At 39.5% G+C, this 20,681-nt stretch overlaps 1 protein-coding gene across 1 annotated transcript; it reads left to right on the top strand.

The window, feature by feature from the left end:
- The first annotated feature begins 12,692 nt into the window (after window positions 1–12,692).
- LOC123952624 (60S ribosomal protein L37a-like) lies at window positions 12,693–16,576 on the top strand. The gene is made up of 2 exons (XM_046021870.1): window positions 12,693–12,768; window positions 16,284–16,576. Exons 1-2 carry the CDS (start codon window positions 12,693–12,695, stop codon window positions 16,574–16,576), a joined length of 369 nt encoding a protein of 122 aa, XP_045877826.1.
- The last annotated feature ends 4,105 nt before the right edge of the window (window positions 16,577–20,681 follow it).

Genomic DNA, 20,681 nt, shown 5'->3' on the forward strand with positions numbered 1-20,681 from the left:
AAAACCCTGTTAGTTCTATACACTAATAATGAACTATCAGAAAAATTAAGAAAACAGTTCCATCTACAACTGCACCCAAGTGAATACAATTAGAGATACATTTAAGAAGGTGAAAGACCAGGGCACCTGGCTGGCTCAGTTGAGCATCTGACTCTTGATTTCAGCCCAGGTCACTGTGAGATCAAAACTTTCTCTCTCTCTCCCCTCCTCAAATAAATAAAATCTTTAAAAAAAAAAAAAAGGTGAAAGAACTGTACACTTGAAACTGTAATAAGACACTGCTGAAATAAACTGAAGACAAATAAATGGAAAGATACTCAATGTTCATGGGCTGGAAGAACTGTTAAATAAGCATACTATCCAAACCAATCTTCAAATTCAACACAATCCCCAATAAAATTCCGACTGTGTTTTTCACAGAAATAAGCAATCCTAAAATGTGTATAGAACCACAGACAATCCCAAATATGCAAAGGAACCTTGCGAAAAACCAACAAATCTGGAATATCACACTCCCTGACTTCAAACAATACTGTAGAAGTATAGTAATCAAATCGTATGGTATTGACATAAAAACAGGCACATGTAGGTCAGTGGAACACAACAGAGAGCCCAGAAATTAACCCTCTCATAAAGAGCCAATTAATTTTTGATCAAGGAGCTGGAAATAAACAATTGAGGGGAAATACAGACTGGTTTTGGTTTTTCTTTTTTTAATATTTTATTTATTTATTTGACAGAGAGTACAACCAGGGGGAGTGGCAGGCAGAAGGAGAGGGAGAAGCAGACTCCCCGCTGAGGCAAAGCAGGGAGACCAATATGGGGCTCAATTCCAGGATCCTGGGATCATGACCTGAGCTGTAGGCAGACGCTTAACCAACTGAGTCACCCAAGCACCCACAGAAAATACACTGTTAAATCAATGTTTTTGGAAAGGAGGACAGCGACATGCAGAATAATGAAACTGGACAACTATATTACACTATTCACAAAAATTAACTGAAAGTAGATTAAAGACTTAAATGTAGAACCTAAAACTATAAAACTCCTAGAAGCAGTAAGCTCAATGTTAGTCTAGATAATAAATACAAAGACTTAAAGACGGCCAACAAGTACATGACTCTCAATGTCACGAATCATCAGGAAAATGCAAATCAAAACCACAATGAGCTATCACTTCATTCCTGTCAGAATGGCTATTATAAGGAAAATAAAATAACATGTTGGCAAGAACACTGAAAAAAGGGAACATCTGCTCACTATTGGTGGGAATGTAAATTGGTGCAGCCACAACGGAAAACAGCATGCAGGTTTCTTAATAAATTAAAAAAAAAATAGAACTATCACATAATCCAGGAACTCCCCTTCTGTGTATTATCTGAAGAAAACAAAAACACTAACTTGAAAAGATACTTGCATCCCCATTTTGTTTGCAGCATTACTTACAATATCCAAGATACAGAAACAATCTAAGGGTCTTTCAATGCCTTAATGGACAAAGTAACGTGATATATAGAGATACAGATACATAAAATTTACTTAGCAGTTGAAAAAAAAAGTCTTGTTTTAAAAAAATTTAACTTATAATAGCTTCCCCCCAAATTAGGATTAAATCTAACAAAATATGTGAAGGATCTGTATGCAGACTGTAAGGCACTAATGACGGAACTCAAACAAGACCACGTAACTGGAAAGGCAGCATGGCAAAGATGTTAGTTCCTCAAAACCGATCCACAGATTTAATGTAATCGTCACAAAATCCCAGCAGATCTTTGTACACATATATATACAGATACTAAAACCTATATGGTAGGAGTGTAGCAGCTTTGAAAGTTTGAAAAAGAAACTCTGTAGCTACAGTAAGCAAGACAATGTGGTGTTAGAAAAGGGACAGACACAGAGCAGAGCTAGGAACCCAGAAACAGTCCCACAAGAGAATGGCCAACTGATGACAAAGGTGCAAAAGCACAACAGTGGTACACGCAGACCTAATTCCGGACAACTGCTGTGTATTTGTGTGCTCCTGGGGCTGTTTAGTCACTTTTAATATTTCTCCACATCTGTTCAACGTATTTTCCACCCTATAACCGGATCCAGTAAGATTTATCACTGGGATACAAGGAAGGTTCAACATATGCAAATCAACCAATATGATACATTGTGTTAATAGAACAAAATCTAAAAATCCCATTATTTCAACAGATGCAGAAAAAACACTGGACAAAACATCCTTTCATTAAAAAAAACAAACAACTCTCAAATAATAGGGCACAAAGGGGCGCCTGGGTGGCTCAGTGGGTTAAGCCTCTGTCTTCAGCTCAGGTCATGATCTCAGGGTCCTGGGATGAGCCTCACATCAGGCTCTCTGCTCAGCAGGGAGCCTGCTTCCCCCTCTTTCTGCCTGCCTCTCTGCCTGCTTGTGATTGTGCACTCTCTCGCTCTCTCCCTCTCTGTCAAATAAATAAATAAATAGTGCACAGATAGGCCATACTTCAAATTACAAAGGCCACGTATGACAAGTCCACAAAACAAGCATACTCTAAGGTGAACAGCCAAAAGCTTTTTTTTCCTGAAGACAAGACTAGGACAAGAGTGCTCACTCTGGCCACTCCTTTGAACATAATACTGGAAGTCTGAGCCAAAGAAATCAGGGAAGAAGAAATAAAGGCATCCAAATTAGAAAACAAGAAGTTAAATAGTTTCTATATACAGGTGACATAATGTTAATACAGAAAATCTTAAAGACTCTGCTGAAAAGGTTATTAGAAATTAATAAACTTGGGGCACCTGGGTGGTTCAGTGGGTTATGCCTCTGCCTTCGGCTCAGGTCATGATCTCAGGGTCCTGGGATGGGCCCCACATCAGGCTCTCTGCTCAGTGGGGAGCCTGCTTCCCTCTCTCTCTGCCTGCCTCTCTGCCTACTTGTGATCTGTTAAATACATAAATAATCTTTTTAATAAATAAATAAAATAATAAACTTAAAGTTGCATAATACAAAAGCAACATTAAAAAATCATTTGCATTTCAGGACTTCTGGGGAAATGGTGGAATAGACGATCCTGTGTTCACCTTGCCCCATGAATACAACTAGGTAACACCTGCCATCAGTATAAATAACCCAGAAAATGATCTGAAGACTAGCAGAACAGACTCTCTACAGCTAAATGTAGACAAGAGGCCCCAATGAGGAGGGTAGGAAGGGTGGAGATGCAGTCTAGAGCCAAAAAGACTCACAGAACTATCCACACAAGGATGACAAAGGTATGGAGAGAAGAGAGGAGCAGATGCCCCTCCAAGCACCTCAGACATGGGGACCTGCCCAAAGAAGACAAATTCCCATACCATTTGACTCTGAAAACCAGATGGGACTGGTTTAGCAAGTCTTACAATCAGTGGGGCTTAGCACTGTTAAAATGGAACTTTAACAATCAGTGGGATAGGCTCTGGGAGAGCAGGAGGGTAAAAGTAAACTGAGTCTCTGCCCTTAAAGAGACAGCACAACAAACAGCCCTGCTGAGTTACGGCATAGAATCAGCAATTCCAAAAATACCTGAGGAATACAAGAAAAATATTTATTTACTAATCTCAGAGCAAGTACTAAAAGAGCAGGAATCTTTGGAAGATGTCTCTAAGAGCAAAGGAGCAAAAGGAGTGTCATCCAACATCCGAACTCCCAGCACAGATACAGGGACACCTATGGGAACCAGCACAGTTCAACACTCTCTAGCTTCCTAACAGCGCACACACGCCCCCATCCTGCAGACTCACCCCCTCTGTCTCAGCCTCCAGTCTTCCTAGGCGGCTGCAGTGCCCCCTCACAGAGCGGACTGGCACAGACTTTGCTGGCACTGTGCCCCACCTCCATGTTCTCCTGCAGACTCCCACCCTCCAACATGCACTTACCAGAGTACATAAATGATTATTAACAAACATAAAGCAAACAACTGATAGTAATACCATAATAGTAGGGAACTAAAACACCTCACTTACATTAATGGATAGATCACGGAAACAGAAAATCAACAAGTAAATACTAGCTTTGAATGACACACTGGACTAGATGGATCTAACAGATACATGCAGAACATTTCATACTAAGACAGAGTACACAGTCTTCTCAAGTGCAGAGAGAACACACCCTAGATCATGTCAGGCCACATACTGTGTCTCAACAAATTCAAAAATACTGAAATTGTATCATGCATTTTTTTCTAACCACAATGCTATGAAACTAGAAATCAACCACAAGAAAATAAATCTGAAAATGACAAATATACATAGAGGTTAAATAACAAGCTACTAAACAATGAATGGGTCAACCAAAAGTATCAGAGAGGAAGTAAAAAAATGCATGGAGACAAATGAAAATAAAAATACAACCAGCCCAACATCTTTGGGATGCAGCAAAAGTTCTAAGAGATTATAGCAATACAGGCCTACCTCAAAAGCAAAACAAAACAAAACAAAAAAATAAACAACCTAACCTTACACCTAAAATAACTAGAAAAAGAAGTACAAAGCCTAAACCCAGTAGAATAAAGGAAAGAATAAAGGCAAGAGCGGAAATAAAATAGAAAACCACCACCACCACAAAAACAGAAGAGATCAATGAAACCAGAACCTGGTTCCTTGAAAACATCAACAAAATTGATAAACCTTTAGCCAGACTCAACAAAGGGGTGGGAGGAGAATGACTCAAAATCAGAAATGAAAGATGGGAATAACACAGAAATACAAATGACCACTACAAATAAAAACAAAACAAATTGAACAACTCAGAAGAAATGGGTAAATTCCTAGAAACACGCGACCTCCCAAAACTTAATGAGGAAGAAACAAAATTTGAACAGATCGATTACTAGCAACAAAACTGAATCAGTAATCAAATAATTCCCAACAAACCAAAGTCCAGAAACAAATGGCTTTGTGGAGAAAGTCTGCCATTTAAAAAAGAATATCTATTCTTCACAAACTATCCCCCCAAAAACAGAAAGAGATGCTTCCAAATGCATTCTGTGAGGCCAGCAGTACCCTAATACTAATGAAAACACTACAAAAAAGAAAGAGAACTGCAGGCCAATATCTCTGACTACAGATGCAAAATCCTCAATAAATAACAGCAACCTGAACCAATAATACATCCAAAGATTCATTCACCAGGATCAAATGGGACTTATTCCTGGGATGCAGTGATGGCTTAATATTTGCAAATCAATGAGATACATCACATCAACAAGACAAAGAATAAAAATCATGATCATAAAAAAATAATAATGTCCATTACAGTAAATGCAAAAAAAGCATCTGACAAAGTAAAAATCCACTCAAGATAAAAACCCGTAACAAAGTAGATTTAGAGGGAACATACCTCAGTAACAGATTTATATTTGAGAAACGGCTAACATTTGCAATGCTGAAAAACTGAGAGCACTTCCCCTAAGATAAGGAACAAGACAAGGATGTCCACTCTCACCACTCTTATTCAACAAAGTACTAGAAGTCCTAGCTACAGCAATAAAACGCATCCAAACTGGTAAGGAAGAAGTTAAACTGTCACCATTTCCAGATGATATACATATACCAAAAACCCAAATGACCACCAAAAAACTACTAGAACTGATAAAAGAATTGAATAAAATCATAGGATACAAAATCAATATACAGAAATACTGCATTTCTATACATTTAATAATGAAACAGCAGAAAGAGATTAAGAAAACAATCCCATTTACAACTGAACCAAAAATAATAAAATATGTACAAATAAACTTAGCCAAGGAGGTGAAAGACCTGTCTGCACTCTAAAAATAAAAAACACTGATGAAAAAAAATTAAAAATGACACGAAGAGAAATTCCATGCTCACAGATTGGAAAAATAAGAATTGTTAAAATGTCCATACAACCCAAAGCAATCTATACACTTAGTGCTATCCCTATCAAAATACCAAGAGCATTTTTCACAGATACAATCATAACATTTTTTTTTAATTTATTTGAGAGAGAGACAGTGAGAGAGAGCATGAGAAGGGAGAAGGTAGGAGGGAGAAGCAGACTCCCCATGGAGCTGGGAGCCGGATGTGGGTCTCGATTCCAGGACTCCGGGATCATGACCTGAGCCAAAAGCAGTTGCTTAACCAACTGAGCCACTCAGGTGCCCCAATCATAACATTTTTTTTTTTTAAGATTTTATTTATTTATTTGACAGAGAGAAATCACAAGAGAGGCAGGCAGAGAGAGAGGAAGGGAAGCAGGCTATCCGCTGAGCAGAGAGCCCAATGTGGGACTCGATCCCAGGACCCTGAGATCATGATCTGAGCTGAAGGCAGCGGCTTAACCCACTGAGCTACCCAGGCGCCCTCATAACATTTTTAAGAAACCACAAAGACCCCAAATAGCCAAAGCAGTTTTGAAAAAGCAAAGCAAAGCTGGGGCATCATGTTTCTGGACTTCAAGTTATATACAAAGCTGCTGTCATCAAAACAGTATGGTACTGGACAAAAGCAGACACACAGATCAATGGAACAAAATAGAGAGACCAGAAATAAACCCACAATTATGTGGTCAAGTAATCTTCGACAAAGGAAACAAGACTCTACAATGGAAAAAGGACAGTCTCTTCAACAAATGGTGTTAGGAAAACAGGACAGCTTCATACAAAAGAATGAAACTGAACCACTTTCTTAGACCACAAACAAAATTAAACTCAAGATGGAGTAGGGACCTAAATATAAGACCTGAAACCATAAAATTCCTGGACAACACAAGCAGTAATCACTTCAACATCAGTCATAGATTTTTCTAGTATGTCTCCTTTGCCAAGGGAAATAAAATCAAAATGAAAGTATTTGGACTACACCCAAATTAAAAGCTTTTGCACAGTGAAGGAAACCATCAACAAAACTAAAAGATAACCTACTGAATGGAAGAAAATATTTGCAAGAATATACCTGATAAGGGGTTAATATCCAAAACACATAAAGAACTTATACAACTCAACACCAAAAAAGACAACAACAACAACAAAACATTTAAAAAGGGCAGAAAACATGAACAGACATTTATCCAAAGAAGACATAGAGATGGCCAACAGAACATGGAAGATGCTCATCATTCATCATGAGAGAAATGCAAATCAAAACTACAGTATCACCTCATACCTTTCTTAATAGCTAAAATCACACAGAAACAAGAGTGGAAGAGGGAACCCTCCTGCACTGTTGGTAGGAATGCAGACTGATGCAGTCACTACGGAAAACAGTACAGAAGTTCCTCAAAAAATTAAAAATTAAAAATAGAACTACCATATAATCCAGTAATTCCACTACTGGCTATTTACCCAAAGACAACAACAACACCAATCCTAAAAGATATACACACCCCTACGTTTACTGCAGCATTATTTACAACAGCCAAAATATGGAAACATCCATTGGTGAACGGCTAAAGAAGATGTGGCATATATATCTATAATGGAATATTACTCAGCCATTAAAAAAAAAGAATCAAATTTTGCCATCTGCAACAAATAAATCCAGAGGATGATAGAGCTAAGTGAAATACAGTCAGAGAAAGACATGACTTTGCTATATGAATTTAAGAAATAAAGAAGAGATAAAGAAAAAGACTCAAATATAAAGAACTGGTGGTTGCCAGAGCCGGGGGCGGGGGTGTGGAGGGATGGGTCAAACAGGTGAAGGGGATTAAGAGTACACTTATAGGGACGCCTAGGTGGCTCAGTTGGCTGGGTGGCTGCCTTCCGCTCAGGTCATGATCCCAGTGCCCTGGGATTGAGTCCCACATCAGGCTCCTTGCTCGGCAGGGAGCCTGCTTGTCCCTCTGCCTCTGCCTGCCTCTCTGCCTGTGCTCGCTCGCTCTCCCTCTCTGACAAACAAATAAATAAAAATCTTAAAAGAAAAAAAAAAGAGTACACTTATAAGGAGCACTGAGTATAATATACAGAATTGCTGAATAACTGTATCAAACACCTGAAACTAATAAAACACTATGTTAATTATACTTGAACTAAAAAATAAAACCTTAAAAAGCTTTTTATATATTAGTGAGTTAGCTCTTTATCTGTGAGGTAAATTGCAAATATTATTCCAAATGCATTATCTGTCTTGTCCTGCTTATGTTTTTGCAATACCATTGTTTTTAAATCAGTTGCATTTCTTATATATTTTTTTTAAGATTTTGTTTATTTGAGAGAGAGAGAGAAAGAAAATATACACAAGGGGAGGGGGCGCAGGGTGGAGAGGAAAAAGCAACATGCTCCACTAAATGGAAAGCTGGATGCTGGGCTCAATCCCGGGACCCCAAAATCATGACCCGAGGTGAAGGCAGACGCTTGACTAAGCCATGCAGGTGGCCCTACCCCACATTTTTGAATGCAAATTTCTTAATCACTTCGCTTACTGCTTTTGGTTTGAGTAATAACTAGGAAGTCCTTACCCATACCCAAGTTATAAAGGAATTCTCTCTTTTTCTTCTAGAAACTGTGTGGTTTTGTTTCTTCTATTTAGATTTCTTAACATACCTGGAATTTGTTTTGGTTTATATTATAAAGTATGGACTCAATTTTATCTTTTATCTAAATGGCTATCTCACTGTCACAATGATATTTATTAAAGAATTCCTCTTTTCCTTAGTGATTTCGCATGCCATATTTTGTATACATTATCCAAATATACTTTAGTCCATTTCTAGATCTTATACTTTATTCCCTTTTTCTGTCCATTCATGTTCTAACTCTACGATGTTACAATTATCTAGGATCTAGAATATGTTAGCAAAACCTCCTTCACTGCCAGTCATCTTCAGGATCTGCTGGCTTTTGTTAAAATTTTTTTTTTGCAAATTCAGCTTTTATCTCCAGCATGAAACCTTGTTTGGGGAATTATCTTAAAGTTCTATATCAACTTAGAACTTACGTTTTTATGACAGCATTTGACCAAGTCTATTTGGTAACTAGTATAAAATTTTCTTCTTTCAGCTTTCACATTCTACTCCTAAGTATTTTATCTTTTTAAAAAATATGTTGAGATTTTTCTTATTGTCATAACTTTTTTTAAATGAAGGCTATTAATTTTGTATATTCATTATTCAGTAATTTTTAAAATTACTGACTACTGAGCTTTCTAGATGTATTTTATTTCTTCTGCAAATAGTTTCATTTTTAAAATTTACACAACTCTCATTATCTTCTTGCTGATTTTATTGGCTAATGTCAGCAGTAAAAAGTTAATATACTTGCTATGATTCTGAACTTAAGAAAATGTTTCTGTTTTACATATTAAGGAAGAAATTTGTTTTAGTTCATCAATTCCTATTGCAGTGATTTTTTTTTTTTTTTTTTTTTGAGTTATAAATGGGCATTGAGAGGCACCTGGGTGGCTCTGTTGGTTAAGTATCAGACTCTTAATCTCAGCTCAGGTCTTGATCGTGGGGTCATGAGTGCAAGCCCCCCAAAAATAAAGGGTGTTGGATTTTGTAAAAGATCTTTTCAAGTGCCTGGGGAGAAATTTTATGATTTTTTCCTTAGATCTATGTCTATGATTAGTTATACTGGCAATTCCAAATACTGAGGCATCCTGGCATTTTTGGATAAATTCAACCTAGTGAGGTCTTATTTTTAATATGTTGTTTGTTTCTGCTAATATTTAAAAATTTTTAATCAATATTCATTACTAAGATTTGTCCAGTTTTTTTGTACACTTTCCTTCAGGTTTGGGTCCAAATGTTATACATGTTCCATTTACTAACTTGAAACTTTCCATCTTTTTGGTAGAATTCTTCTGTGAAACTTTCTATGACTGATGCTGTTTTGTGAGAGAGTAAAATTTCTTCATTTCCTCTAATAAAATTTGTTTATAAATTTACCCTTTTTATTATAACTTGTCACTTTTAATAAATGTATTTTCATAGGAATCTATTACTCTTATTATTTTACATAGAGCTGTGAAAACAGGGGTGGCTGGGTTAAGACTTGGTTAAACTTCCAATTCTTGATTTCAGCTCAGGTCATGAGACTGAGCCCCGCGTCAGATCGGCACAGGGTCTGCCTGGGATTCTGTCTCCCCTCCCTGCCCCAATTAAAGAAATAAATCTTTTTTTTTTTTTTTTTTTCAAATAAAGAATTGTGGAAATAGTCTACTGTTAAAATTCCCTCTTTCACAGTTATTTTTCCCAGTCATTTTTTATATTTTTCTTCATTTTTTCATTTTTTTCTTGATTTGCAGTGAGTGGCTTGACTTGGGTTTTTATTGCACTTGATTTATTTACTTATTCACTTATATAGTTTTCATTACTCTTAAGTTTTATTAATTTTGGAATTTACTTTTATAATTTATTTCCTTCTGCTTGTTTTGACTTGTTCGTTTTTTTCTTCTTAGTTGACTATTTAGTTCTCTCATTGAATTAAGAATTTAAGGCTATAGGGACAGTTGTTAAGCATCTGCCATCAGCTCAGGTCATGATCCCAGCATCCTGGGATTGAGCCCCACATCAGGCTCCGTGCTCAGCAGAAGGCCTGCTTCTCTCTCTCTGTGTTCCTCTCTGTCTTTCTCTGTCAAATAATATCTTTAAAAAAAAAAAAAAAGAATTTTAAGGCTAAAAAATTTCATTTAATTGCTTTAATTGTATATTGTAGTTTCTGACATATTGTGCTTTATCAATTTTCTTTTAAAATTTGCAATATCACTTCGCATTTTTTCTTTGAATGAGGTTTTTTGTTAGCTTTTTAAATTCCAGGTGTAGGTCATTTGCAAAATTAATTTCTAGTTTTGCTCCACTGTGATAAAAGAATAGTTTTATTTTTACTTTAAAGAAATTACTTTTTTCTTTGAAATATGTATTATTAGTTTTGTGAATGTTTCACATGTGCTTGAGAAGATGGCTATCAGAGTGTTAAAAATCAAGATTTGTGCACAAAGTCGACTTTATGCTTGCTGTTTTAGACCCTTATTTATTTTTTGGGCCTGTGAACTGATAGCTGATGTTTAGTCTCCCCACCTACAATTAAATTGTCCACTTAAGGTTCACATTTTTCTAGCGTGTTCATATTTCTTCTAAAGTAAGTCTTGTTTACTTCATGTTGTTTATTTCTACTCTTATTAGTGTCTATCACATAGTGGGAAAGGGGATCTTTAGTTCCATTACATCCTTAAACTATCCTTTTAATAATGCCATCAGTTTAATTTTATCCCCAGCTATCCTACTGGATCCTATTATTTATAATCACATGAAGAATGATGAGTGAAGTAAATGGAAACAAAACCTTCAAAGAATCGTTTTAAGCGATCTCTGATTAGAGTAAACTGGTCCAGCCTCGATGTCAAATTGTATTCAGCCTTAAATTCTATTTTAAGCCAATGTTTTCCTTTAGAAAATGAGCACAAACACTATCTGACACTTGCCGCCTTCCTCAATTCTGAGCAATTCAGGACATTGACTGGTAAACTTTACTGTTTTACTTTGGCCCAAAGCTGGCAAATTTGGGCCAATTCCCCCGAATCCCCAACTATCCACTGAAGAAGAGAGTGAACATCTTCCCTCAGAGATTTGGCAAACATAGGCACCCAGTAGCAAAATATTCTTTTCAAATATTCTTTCTTGTTTAAAAACGAATTCGGATCTTGCATACATGTCAAAATAAACGTCTGTTTGGATCTATTTTATTTTTATTTTTTTTAAAGATTTTATTTATTTGACAGAGACCACAAGTAGGCAGAGAGGCAGGCAGAGAAAGAGAGAGGAGAAAGCAGGCTCCCCGCAGAGCAGAGAGCCCGACGCGGGGCTCGATCTGGGATCATGACCCGAGCCGAAGGCAGAGGCTTTAACCCACTGAGCCACCCAGGCGCCCTGTTTGGATCTATTTTAAATGATTTCTGCCTCTCCACATGTGAAATACTGATCAAAGACGAACGTCAGCAGTTTATGGCTCTCACTCACTCACAAACCTCCTCTTCCAGAGGACACACCTCCTCAGAGTCACAGCATCCCACCCTGTACCCTCGTAGATGCCTATTCACCCAGCACCCCAAGCACTGTCTCCCCGGAACCACACCGAAGCGTCCCTCAGCACAATCCTACCCGAACGGCATATTCCTACCACCCCAAGCTCAGCACACAATTAGTCCCCTCCCCACCTCGCAGATGGCGCCCCTTCACCCACCCAGCTCCCACGTCCTCGTTCCACCCAACACTAGCCGCCACCAACAGCGCCTAAATCATGTCCACTTTTGTGGGAACTCGGGCAACTGGGAGCTTCGGCGGAACTCTCAGGATTCCGCAGGGGCGAGCAGACGAAGTTACGGCGGCCCTCCCCCCGTACCCCCTCCCCTGAGCGACAGGACGATAACTTACCTTGTGGATCCAGCAGCTCTTAAACCGCGCGTTTCCGGGTCCCTGCCTCACGAGCCGCAAATCTCTCTCGCCCACCCGCTGCTTTTACGGCTCTGCGCGGCATTTCCCAGGAGTCCCTGCCCCACGGGCCGAACGCCCCCGCCCCTCGTCCATCACGCCGCTTTTACGGCTCTGCGCGACACTTCCCAGGAGACCCTGCCGCACGAGCCGAGTGCCTCTCCCGTCCATCTTGCTGCTTTTACGGCTCTGCTCGACGTTTCCCTGGTCACCTATTTCAGCCTGGACTTAGTGGTGTGTTCTGATTGAATTGTGTTTCATGGCATTCGCTATGACTGATGCCAAGCTCAGAGGAAAGACTTACCCTGTTCCATCAGTTGTGTCTCAAGCAGACACGGGCTTCTCTTGTATGAGTGCTCAGGGGAAAGAAAGACTGAGAGCCTGTGCAACACAGAAGGCTGCTTCTGTAGGAGAGCTATGACTGTATAGCAGTTTTGCTGTTGCTGCCTATGCTTGTGTCATCAAAAATGCTCCTGATCCAGGTTATAGGGGAGAAAACCCTCATTAGTTCAACTGTTGACATGGGGGAGGACCCTAACATTGACAGTTCTTATCTGGGACTCTCAAAAAGGAAGAAACTTATAAATTGGAGCAGTAGCACCAAAAAGGGGGGGGGGGGGTAAAATAGGATTATGAGGGAAGGAAGCAAAAAAGTTGAAAGAGAAGTCCATGTATTCACCCAATTAGAAATCTAAATCTACTAAAAGTTTATACAACAAAAAGAAGAGTTTTGACTGGCTTTTACACCTTTACAACATAGGTCTGACTTAATTTTACATCTGCCAGAGGGTACCAACTGGCAAATTTTCACAGCCTTAATGCTAGGGCTCATACTATTTGGGGTCCCTTCTAAATTAAAGTAGTTTATATAATTTCAGGAGAGTTTTGAACATAAAATAGAAGACAAAAAGGTATGCCACATCTTAGCCATCAAAAGTATTGTCTTTTTAATTCCTCGTGGTCATAGCATCCACTGCCCTAAAATATCCCATAATGGGCATAGATGTTCCAACCCAATAAGTAGTAAATTTAAATTGCCATTTGTAAAGACTTGGCAAAATAGAAACATGTATTTTCTCCTCCAGTTAAGACAGTTAATACAGCTATATTAGTTTCCTATTAGTGTTGTAACAAATTACGACAAACATGCCTTAAAACAATACAAATTTACTATCTCTTCTGGACATTATAAGTCCTAAGTGTTCTTCACTGAGCTAAAATCAATGCGTGGACAGGACTGCATCATCTCTGGAGGCTCTAGGAGAGAATCGTTTCCTTACCTTTTCTACTGCTGGCTGCCTACATGCTCTACTCATGGCCCCTCCTTTTTACCTTCTAAGCCAGCAGCCATGGCTTCAAATCTCTCCTGACTGACTTCTTACCTCCCTCTCTTATAAAGGCCTAGTGATTAGATTACATTGGGCCCATCCAGATAATCCAGGCTCATCTTTCTAGCTCAAATCTTAATTTAATCACAGCTACAAAATTCCCTCTTGCCACCTAAATAGCATATTCACCCTTCTGGGGATTAGGATGTAGACATCTGTAGGGGCCATTATTGTGCCTGCCACAGTGAGCCACTATAAATTAAAAAGGGCCTTCAAGGATTGAAACACATTATATAAGACCTATTTAGAGGACAGGCAATGTCCCCTCTCCCACACTTCTCCATTTCCAACTTTGGCCTGTTCCTAAACTAGGAAAATATGCATGGCATCTCCTGGTGAATTACCTCAACTTCAGTGCCCTGGTCCCATCCAATAAGGCTCACAAACCCAATAATATTGAAATGATTGACCATCTAGGCAGCAGCTAATCAATATTTCACTGTTACCAATTTGGCTAATATGTTGTGTTTAGTGCCTGTTTCAATAGCCTCTCAGTTGTAGTTCGCCTTCATCCCTAGGGCCATGACACACCTTAACCAGGCTACCCTTGGTAGCTACCTCAGTAGCCTTGACATCACGTGCAATCAATCTTTCTAGGCAAGATCAACTGCATCCATCTCTCTTTAGGGACACAGTTATGGACATTACAGTGAAGCCATCCTCCTCTGAGGAGACTCATCTGACACACATTCAGGACATACAGACACTCACAAAGGAGGTCAATGAAAGGAAATGGGCCATTGTCTAGACATAACAGTACGCCCAACTACCTCAGTTAAGTTCCTAAAATTATTTGGCTAGCCATTGGCTTCTCATCCCTGACACTATCAAGACACAACTATTGATTCCGAACACCTACGGTGTTAAAACAAGCCCAATATCTTTTGTGTCTTCTTGAGTTCTGGAGGTAATGTATTCATCATTTACACATTTTACTTAAGTCCACTTACATTGTTAGCTGCATATCAGTCCAACCTAACAAAAGGCTCTAAAATCTGTTAAAATTGCAATACAGGACCTTCCATTAAATACCCCCAAGAGAGTACTTCACTATTGAGGTTTAACCAACTTTTTTCACGCCTCTTAGTCTCTGGACCACCACGATGGCCATAAGTTGCCTATTAGCTTCTGATGCAAGACACTGCCCTCCTTAGCCCCACATTACATGCTATTAGGGCAGCAACTGCTGGTCACGCCCAGGGCTTTTTGGAAATAGAGGCTCTCACAATGAGTCTTTGATTCTTTATACCCAAATAGGATCACATCATGGAAGCAGCACTTTGGCACCACTATCAAGGCCTCCTTGCCAGAATATGGAGCCAGACTTGGGACCTCTGGCATATCCCACCTGTAGCAGAATGGTTTCCTCCCTCATCCTCAGTTTCTTCCCAGATGTCATGTGCTGGAGGAGGCCACCCCTTACCTAGACCCCTTGACTACCTGGGGACCTGCTTAGGATAATCTGAGCAAACAGCAAAGTAAGTTTGTATACTTTGTGAATGTCACCATCATCACATGTGGAGTTTGCTTTTCATCCCTTAACCCAGATGTTCATGATCAAAGATGGGCACAAGGGTCAGCACAGTTAGCTAAACCTCAGGCAGTCATTTTAGAATTCAATGGCTTGGCTAACAATTGGCCCCATCTGCACATTTTTATGGACTCTTTGGCCACTGACAAAGGTTTGGCCACTTGGTCCAATCAATGGCAGCAACAATGCCTTATACATAGCTGTCCTCTTTGGGGTAACAAACTCTGGGAATCTCTTGCCTCACAGACACCCGAATATAAGTGAAGGTCACACATATCTCTGCACATACTAAAGCCAGGAGACAAGGCCTCATCAAGACACTCCTTACCGCCTTCAGAATTCTGCATATTTATAATGACTAAGGCATTCACTTCATTTTCAAAATACACAATACAGAGCTCCCAACAAGGCATTTATTAAGGCTTGATTAAGGCTCTTAGCATTAAAAAAATAGGATGAGAATTCCCATATACCCTTCACCCAGCTCCACTAATGGTCACATGTTATGCGACACGCCATCACAATGAGGAAAATAACACTGATAGAATGTGAAAAACCAATTTACAGACCCTACTCCATTTTTGCCAGTTTTCCTGCCAATATGATTTGCGAGTCCACAATCCAATCCATAATCACACATTGCATTCAGTTGTTCTGCTCAGTATCCTCAAATCTATGACAGTTTTTGTTTTAATGACCTTGACGCTCTTGAAGAAAACTGGTCACTTAGAGAATGGCCCATGTCTTAGGTTAAGGTTATGCATTTTGGCAAGTGATGGGCCATTTGAGAAGAATCTCATGGTGGAGGGGAGGAAGATGTTGATATGACGATGTATCTAATCACTGGCTAGTCCCCAACTTTGAAAGTCCTATACAGACCTACTTTATTTACTCTAGTTTGGAATAATTTAAAAAGCTAGAAAGCAGAACTCTCTGGGCTCAGGCATAGTTTACAGCAACCTGGCTAAACGCACCAAGAAGGTTGGAATCATGGGTAAATACGAGACCCGTTATGGTGCCTCCCCCAGGAAAATGGTGAAGAAGGTTGAAATAAGCCAGCACGCCAAGTACACTTGCTCCTACGGCAAAACCAAGATGAAAACACGAGCTGTGGGGATCTGGCATTGTGGCTCCTGCATGCAAACCATCGCTGGTGGCGCCTGGACCTACACCACCACTTCTGCCTTCACAGTAAAGTCTGCCGTCAGAAGACTGAAGGAGTTGAACGACCAGTAGAAGCTCCACCATTTGAAACACTGCTAGCCTATATAAATGGGTTGATTTATGTAACAACAACAACAACAACAACAAAAGCTAGAAGGCAGAGTGACAATGAGAAACCTGACTTTGGGTGATGCTCCTACAATCTAATCAGTATACGGACTGACAAAAGGGCCAGCACCTTTTGGCCTAATCCCCAGTTGGGGATCCAAAGACCATATACACAGAAGTAGGAAAATGGACAGGGAGTGAAGGAGAGACTTTTCTGGGAACTGTCATTGGCATGAGCCCGATATACTGTGATCCAAAACCTGTTGGTGAAGTCCTAAGGGGAGCTACATTTAGGTTGGGAAGATGTGGGAATGCTGTGTTTGATGGTTTTAAGGTGACAGTTTGGGTAAAAACTGGAATATTTCAACAGATTTTATATGAATCATCTGTATCTTATTTATCTGACTATATTGCAGAAGTAGATATTATATTTGACTGGGGAATATTTCACTGACCTATGATTGTAGAACAGAAGACACATAAACCTGCCCTAGGACCAACCAAGATTACCCAAGCCCACACATATTATTAGTTCGATAGACTGAAATCACTGATGAGAAAAGAGATGACCACATTAAGTAAGGCCTGTTAGAAGCCAGAGTGCTGGTGTGGAGAGATGCTCTCAAATGGATATCTTCATGAGCTCACTTGAAGTGGCCACCTGTGTGCATGAAATTAGTGGAGGTTGGTGGGCAGAAGCAATGCAGAGATGCCTGGAGGAAGGCCCCACAAAGCTGGAAAGTATATGAAATTTGATTGGTACTTGCAGCTTTGGGTGTCTATGATTACATTTCTTTCCCCATCACCTCAACTTCTTTGTTCCTATCTGATATAATTACTCTGGGACAAGTCCTACAACTCTTTGTTGGAAGCAGGGATGATCCTTAAGCAAGAACTATAATGGCACCTTTAAACCTCTACATTAGGATTCTTAAGGGCCTGAATGAGTGGACCGTGCCTTTACCTTTCTGGCAAAACTGGGGTTTACCGTGTGGTGTACAACTCCTGGCAGACTGATCACTTGCATAACTATGAATTTCCATAATCAAAAGCTTGCAGGAGTCCCTGGTTATCATGGACAAAGTACAGCAGTGGCACACCGGACTTGCCACAGTGTGCTCTGCACAAATACGTATCACCCTTGTTTTTGTGCATGAAAACAGAAAAATACAGTGTGTTTCTGATAAAATTAAAACCATAGTCATTACATGGTGGGTCTGAATTTCCCTGAGGACAGCTCTACCTCCTAAGATGAGGAAGGCTATGGGAAGCCTTCTGGCATACACAAATTAAATTACCCATAGGTGTGACTACCACTCATCTAACCCTAGCATGCAAGACCTAACATCTTCAGATACAAACATATATCCTCCATTATTACATGATGGCAACAATATGCATGGCAGGTTAAACAAAATTGGCCCAAAGACAGAGGCTTTAGGGGAGACAGATGCCAGTCTAGGCATCATGGGACAAGGTGAATTCACTTTTCTTAAGGTATAGCATTCAGAAGAAAAAAGATTTATTAATCAAAATAAGCAGATTAGAGGGAATTATCTTCCAGGAGGAAGGTAGAGGATGGAAGTCAATCTGGAAAGATGACAAAACTGGAGGATCAGTTATGGGTTGAATTGTGTCTTCCAAAAAGATATGTTGAACTCCTAACTTCGGTAACTGTCAGTGTAAACGTATATGGAAGTAGGGTCTAGGCAAATTTACTCAGGTTAAGATGAGGTCATTTGGATGAGCCCTCATCCAATGTGACTAGTGTCCTTATGAGAAGAGGAGAAGAGACAGAGAACCGAACATCATGTGATGGTGGAAGCAGAGGTTGGAGTGATGCATCTACAAAGTGAGGAACATCAAGGATTGTTGCCAAACACAACAAGCTAGGAAGGGGCAGGAAAGGATCCTCCTCCTAGGGACTACAGAGAGAGAATTACCCTGCCACCATGTTACTTTCAGATCTCTGGCCTCCAGAATTGTGAGACAATAAATATCTGTTGTTATTAAGATTTTTTGTGGCACTTTGCCATGGCAACCCTACAAAACTAATAACATCAGGAAGACCCAAAAAATCTTGGATAATGATAGGGCCCCGTGTTGGAAAGTGCTTGTTTCTTCATCCCACAGCACCTTTTTACTATCTTAATACAGATGAAAGCTGAAGTACTCATGGACAATGACCCTCCATCCTCGCTGCTCAATGGAGCATGCCTACAGGAATCTTACGGGCCTCCAAATTTGAAAATTCTCTGGAGCACTTGTAATTTACACTGCAGCACTGATGCCCCTCAAAATAATATATCCTGTAGTACAATTAACAGGGAAAGGAACTATTATGGATACCACCTGTGTCCCTATAGAAAGAAAGTGAGCCCTTCTATAGAACAGTACACAGTGGAAACCAGTTTCACTGTAAGGCTATAAACTGAGACAGGGAATTTAGCTTCATCCGCAACTGAATTGGAACCTGGAAATAACTGAATTGTGGCCAACTGTAATGACACCTGTCCATAATATCTGGTATATGGTCATGGATTGATTCTGCTAAGAAGGCATACCAAATACCACTGAAATTCTTTTTTTTTCCTGTAATCAAATTGTACCATAACCATACTGCAATATGGTGTAACACAGTATTGGTAAGAGTCAACTACCATATGTAATTAAGTTATATAATACTAAGAAATTGACTTAAATCTTCCTTAAGATGTAATATTAATGGAAAAATGGCCTGAGGAAGAAATGGATTTAGCTAACTATCAACTAATTTCTGTGTTAAATAATCTGTACAAGATTATCATAAGGTACAAATAATAGTGGATTAAAGTGGGAGAAACAATCAAATTAGTACAGGAATATGAACATACAGGTAATGATTTACAGGATGGGTTAGTTTTTCCTTTAACTCTATCCCTACTCTCTACTTTACACTGGATCTTATAAGTGCTAAGTATGTTCATACTGATACTATTGATGTACTAAATATGATTATTTTGCTATAAGAAAGACTAGGCCAAGAATTAGGACCTGGCCTGTGCAATAAAGAGTTAACCCTGCCCAAAGAAATGTTAGATTTTTGCGTAGTTCATGGGAGATAACTTCTAAGGCCTTAGAGCATCCTGCCTGATAAATGTCTTTGTTTACTTGAGGGCCTTGGACTATAACAGATAGTGTAATTTAGTGTGATGGATGGTAGGATCTATGAGCCATGTGGTATCAGCTTAACCTCTGGAGAGGCTAGAGACAAGGCAACCTTGTGCCCCCTCACTCATGCCTATGGAACTGACCCCCAACAACCCCGAACATCAAGATTTAAGTGAGCTTCTTGTATGTCAGTACTCCATATATGTAGTCACACATTGTTACCGGGAGAAGTAAACACTCTACATAACTCCACTAGAAGAAAACAAATGGAAACTTGTGACCGGCATTTTCCTAGGCCTTTCCCTGTGTGTCCTTCTCTTTGTTGATTTTAATGTGTGTTCTTTCACTATAATAAGCTGAAGCTGTGAATATACCAGCTTTTCTAAGTTTTGTCCTTTTAGTGAATCACTGATCCTGAGGTCCTGGGAACCTCCCAAACTACAGCCCAATTCCCTTTGTCCAAAATAGGGGATAAAAATGAAGCTGTTCAAGGACTGTATGGATCAGGAGTAACATATGCAGAGTATCTGGCATATAAAAGAATGTTCATTCTATGGCTGCCATTATTATTGAATAACTTCTTACCTCAGGTAGGTGTTAAGACAAATAGATAAGGGCTAAAGACACTAAAATGGACCCAAAAGCACCAGAGAAAAACTATCCTATGAGCTCTAGAAACCTATGTGGTGATCCCCATGAGGCTGTGTACTAAACCACACAATCATAGGATGAAGGTATATTAAGACCGAGCAAAGAATGACACCAAAGCTTTAATCTGAACACTTCCAGAGCTCACAGGGTAATAAGAAACGTTTGAGTTCAGACCAGCCAGTGTGGAAACTTCACTGAATATCTGCAGCTCAATAAAAACCCCAAAATGGTCAGTCCATAGTAACAGAATTAAAGCAGCTCACAATAC

Source organism: Meles meles, chromosome 11 (genome assembly GCF_922984935.1).
Source record: "Meles meles chromosome 11, mMelMel3.1 paternal haplotype, whole genome shotgun sequence".
In the NCBI taxonomy this organism is placed as follows: domain Eukaryota; kingdom Metazoa; phylum Chordata; class Mammalia; order Carnivora; family Mustelidae; genus Meles; species Meles meles.

Coding starts and splice junctions, on each gene's coding strand:
- LOC123952624 (XM_046021870.1), top strand. CDS start 12,693: ATGACTGATGCCAAGCTCAGAGGAAAGACTTACCCTGTTCCATCAGTT. Junction 12,769..16,283: donor AGCAGACACGGGCTTCTCTT/GTATGAGTGCTC, acceptor CTCTGGGCTCAG/GCATAGTTTACAGCAACCTG.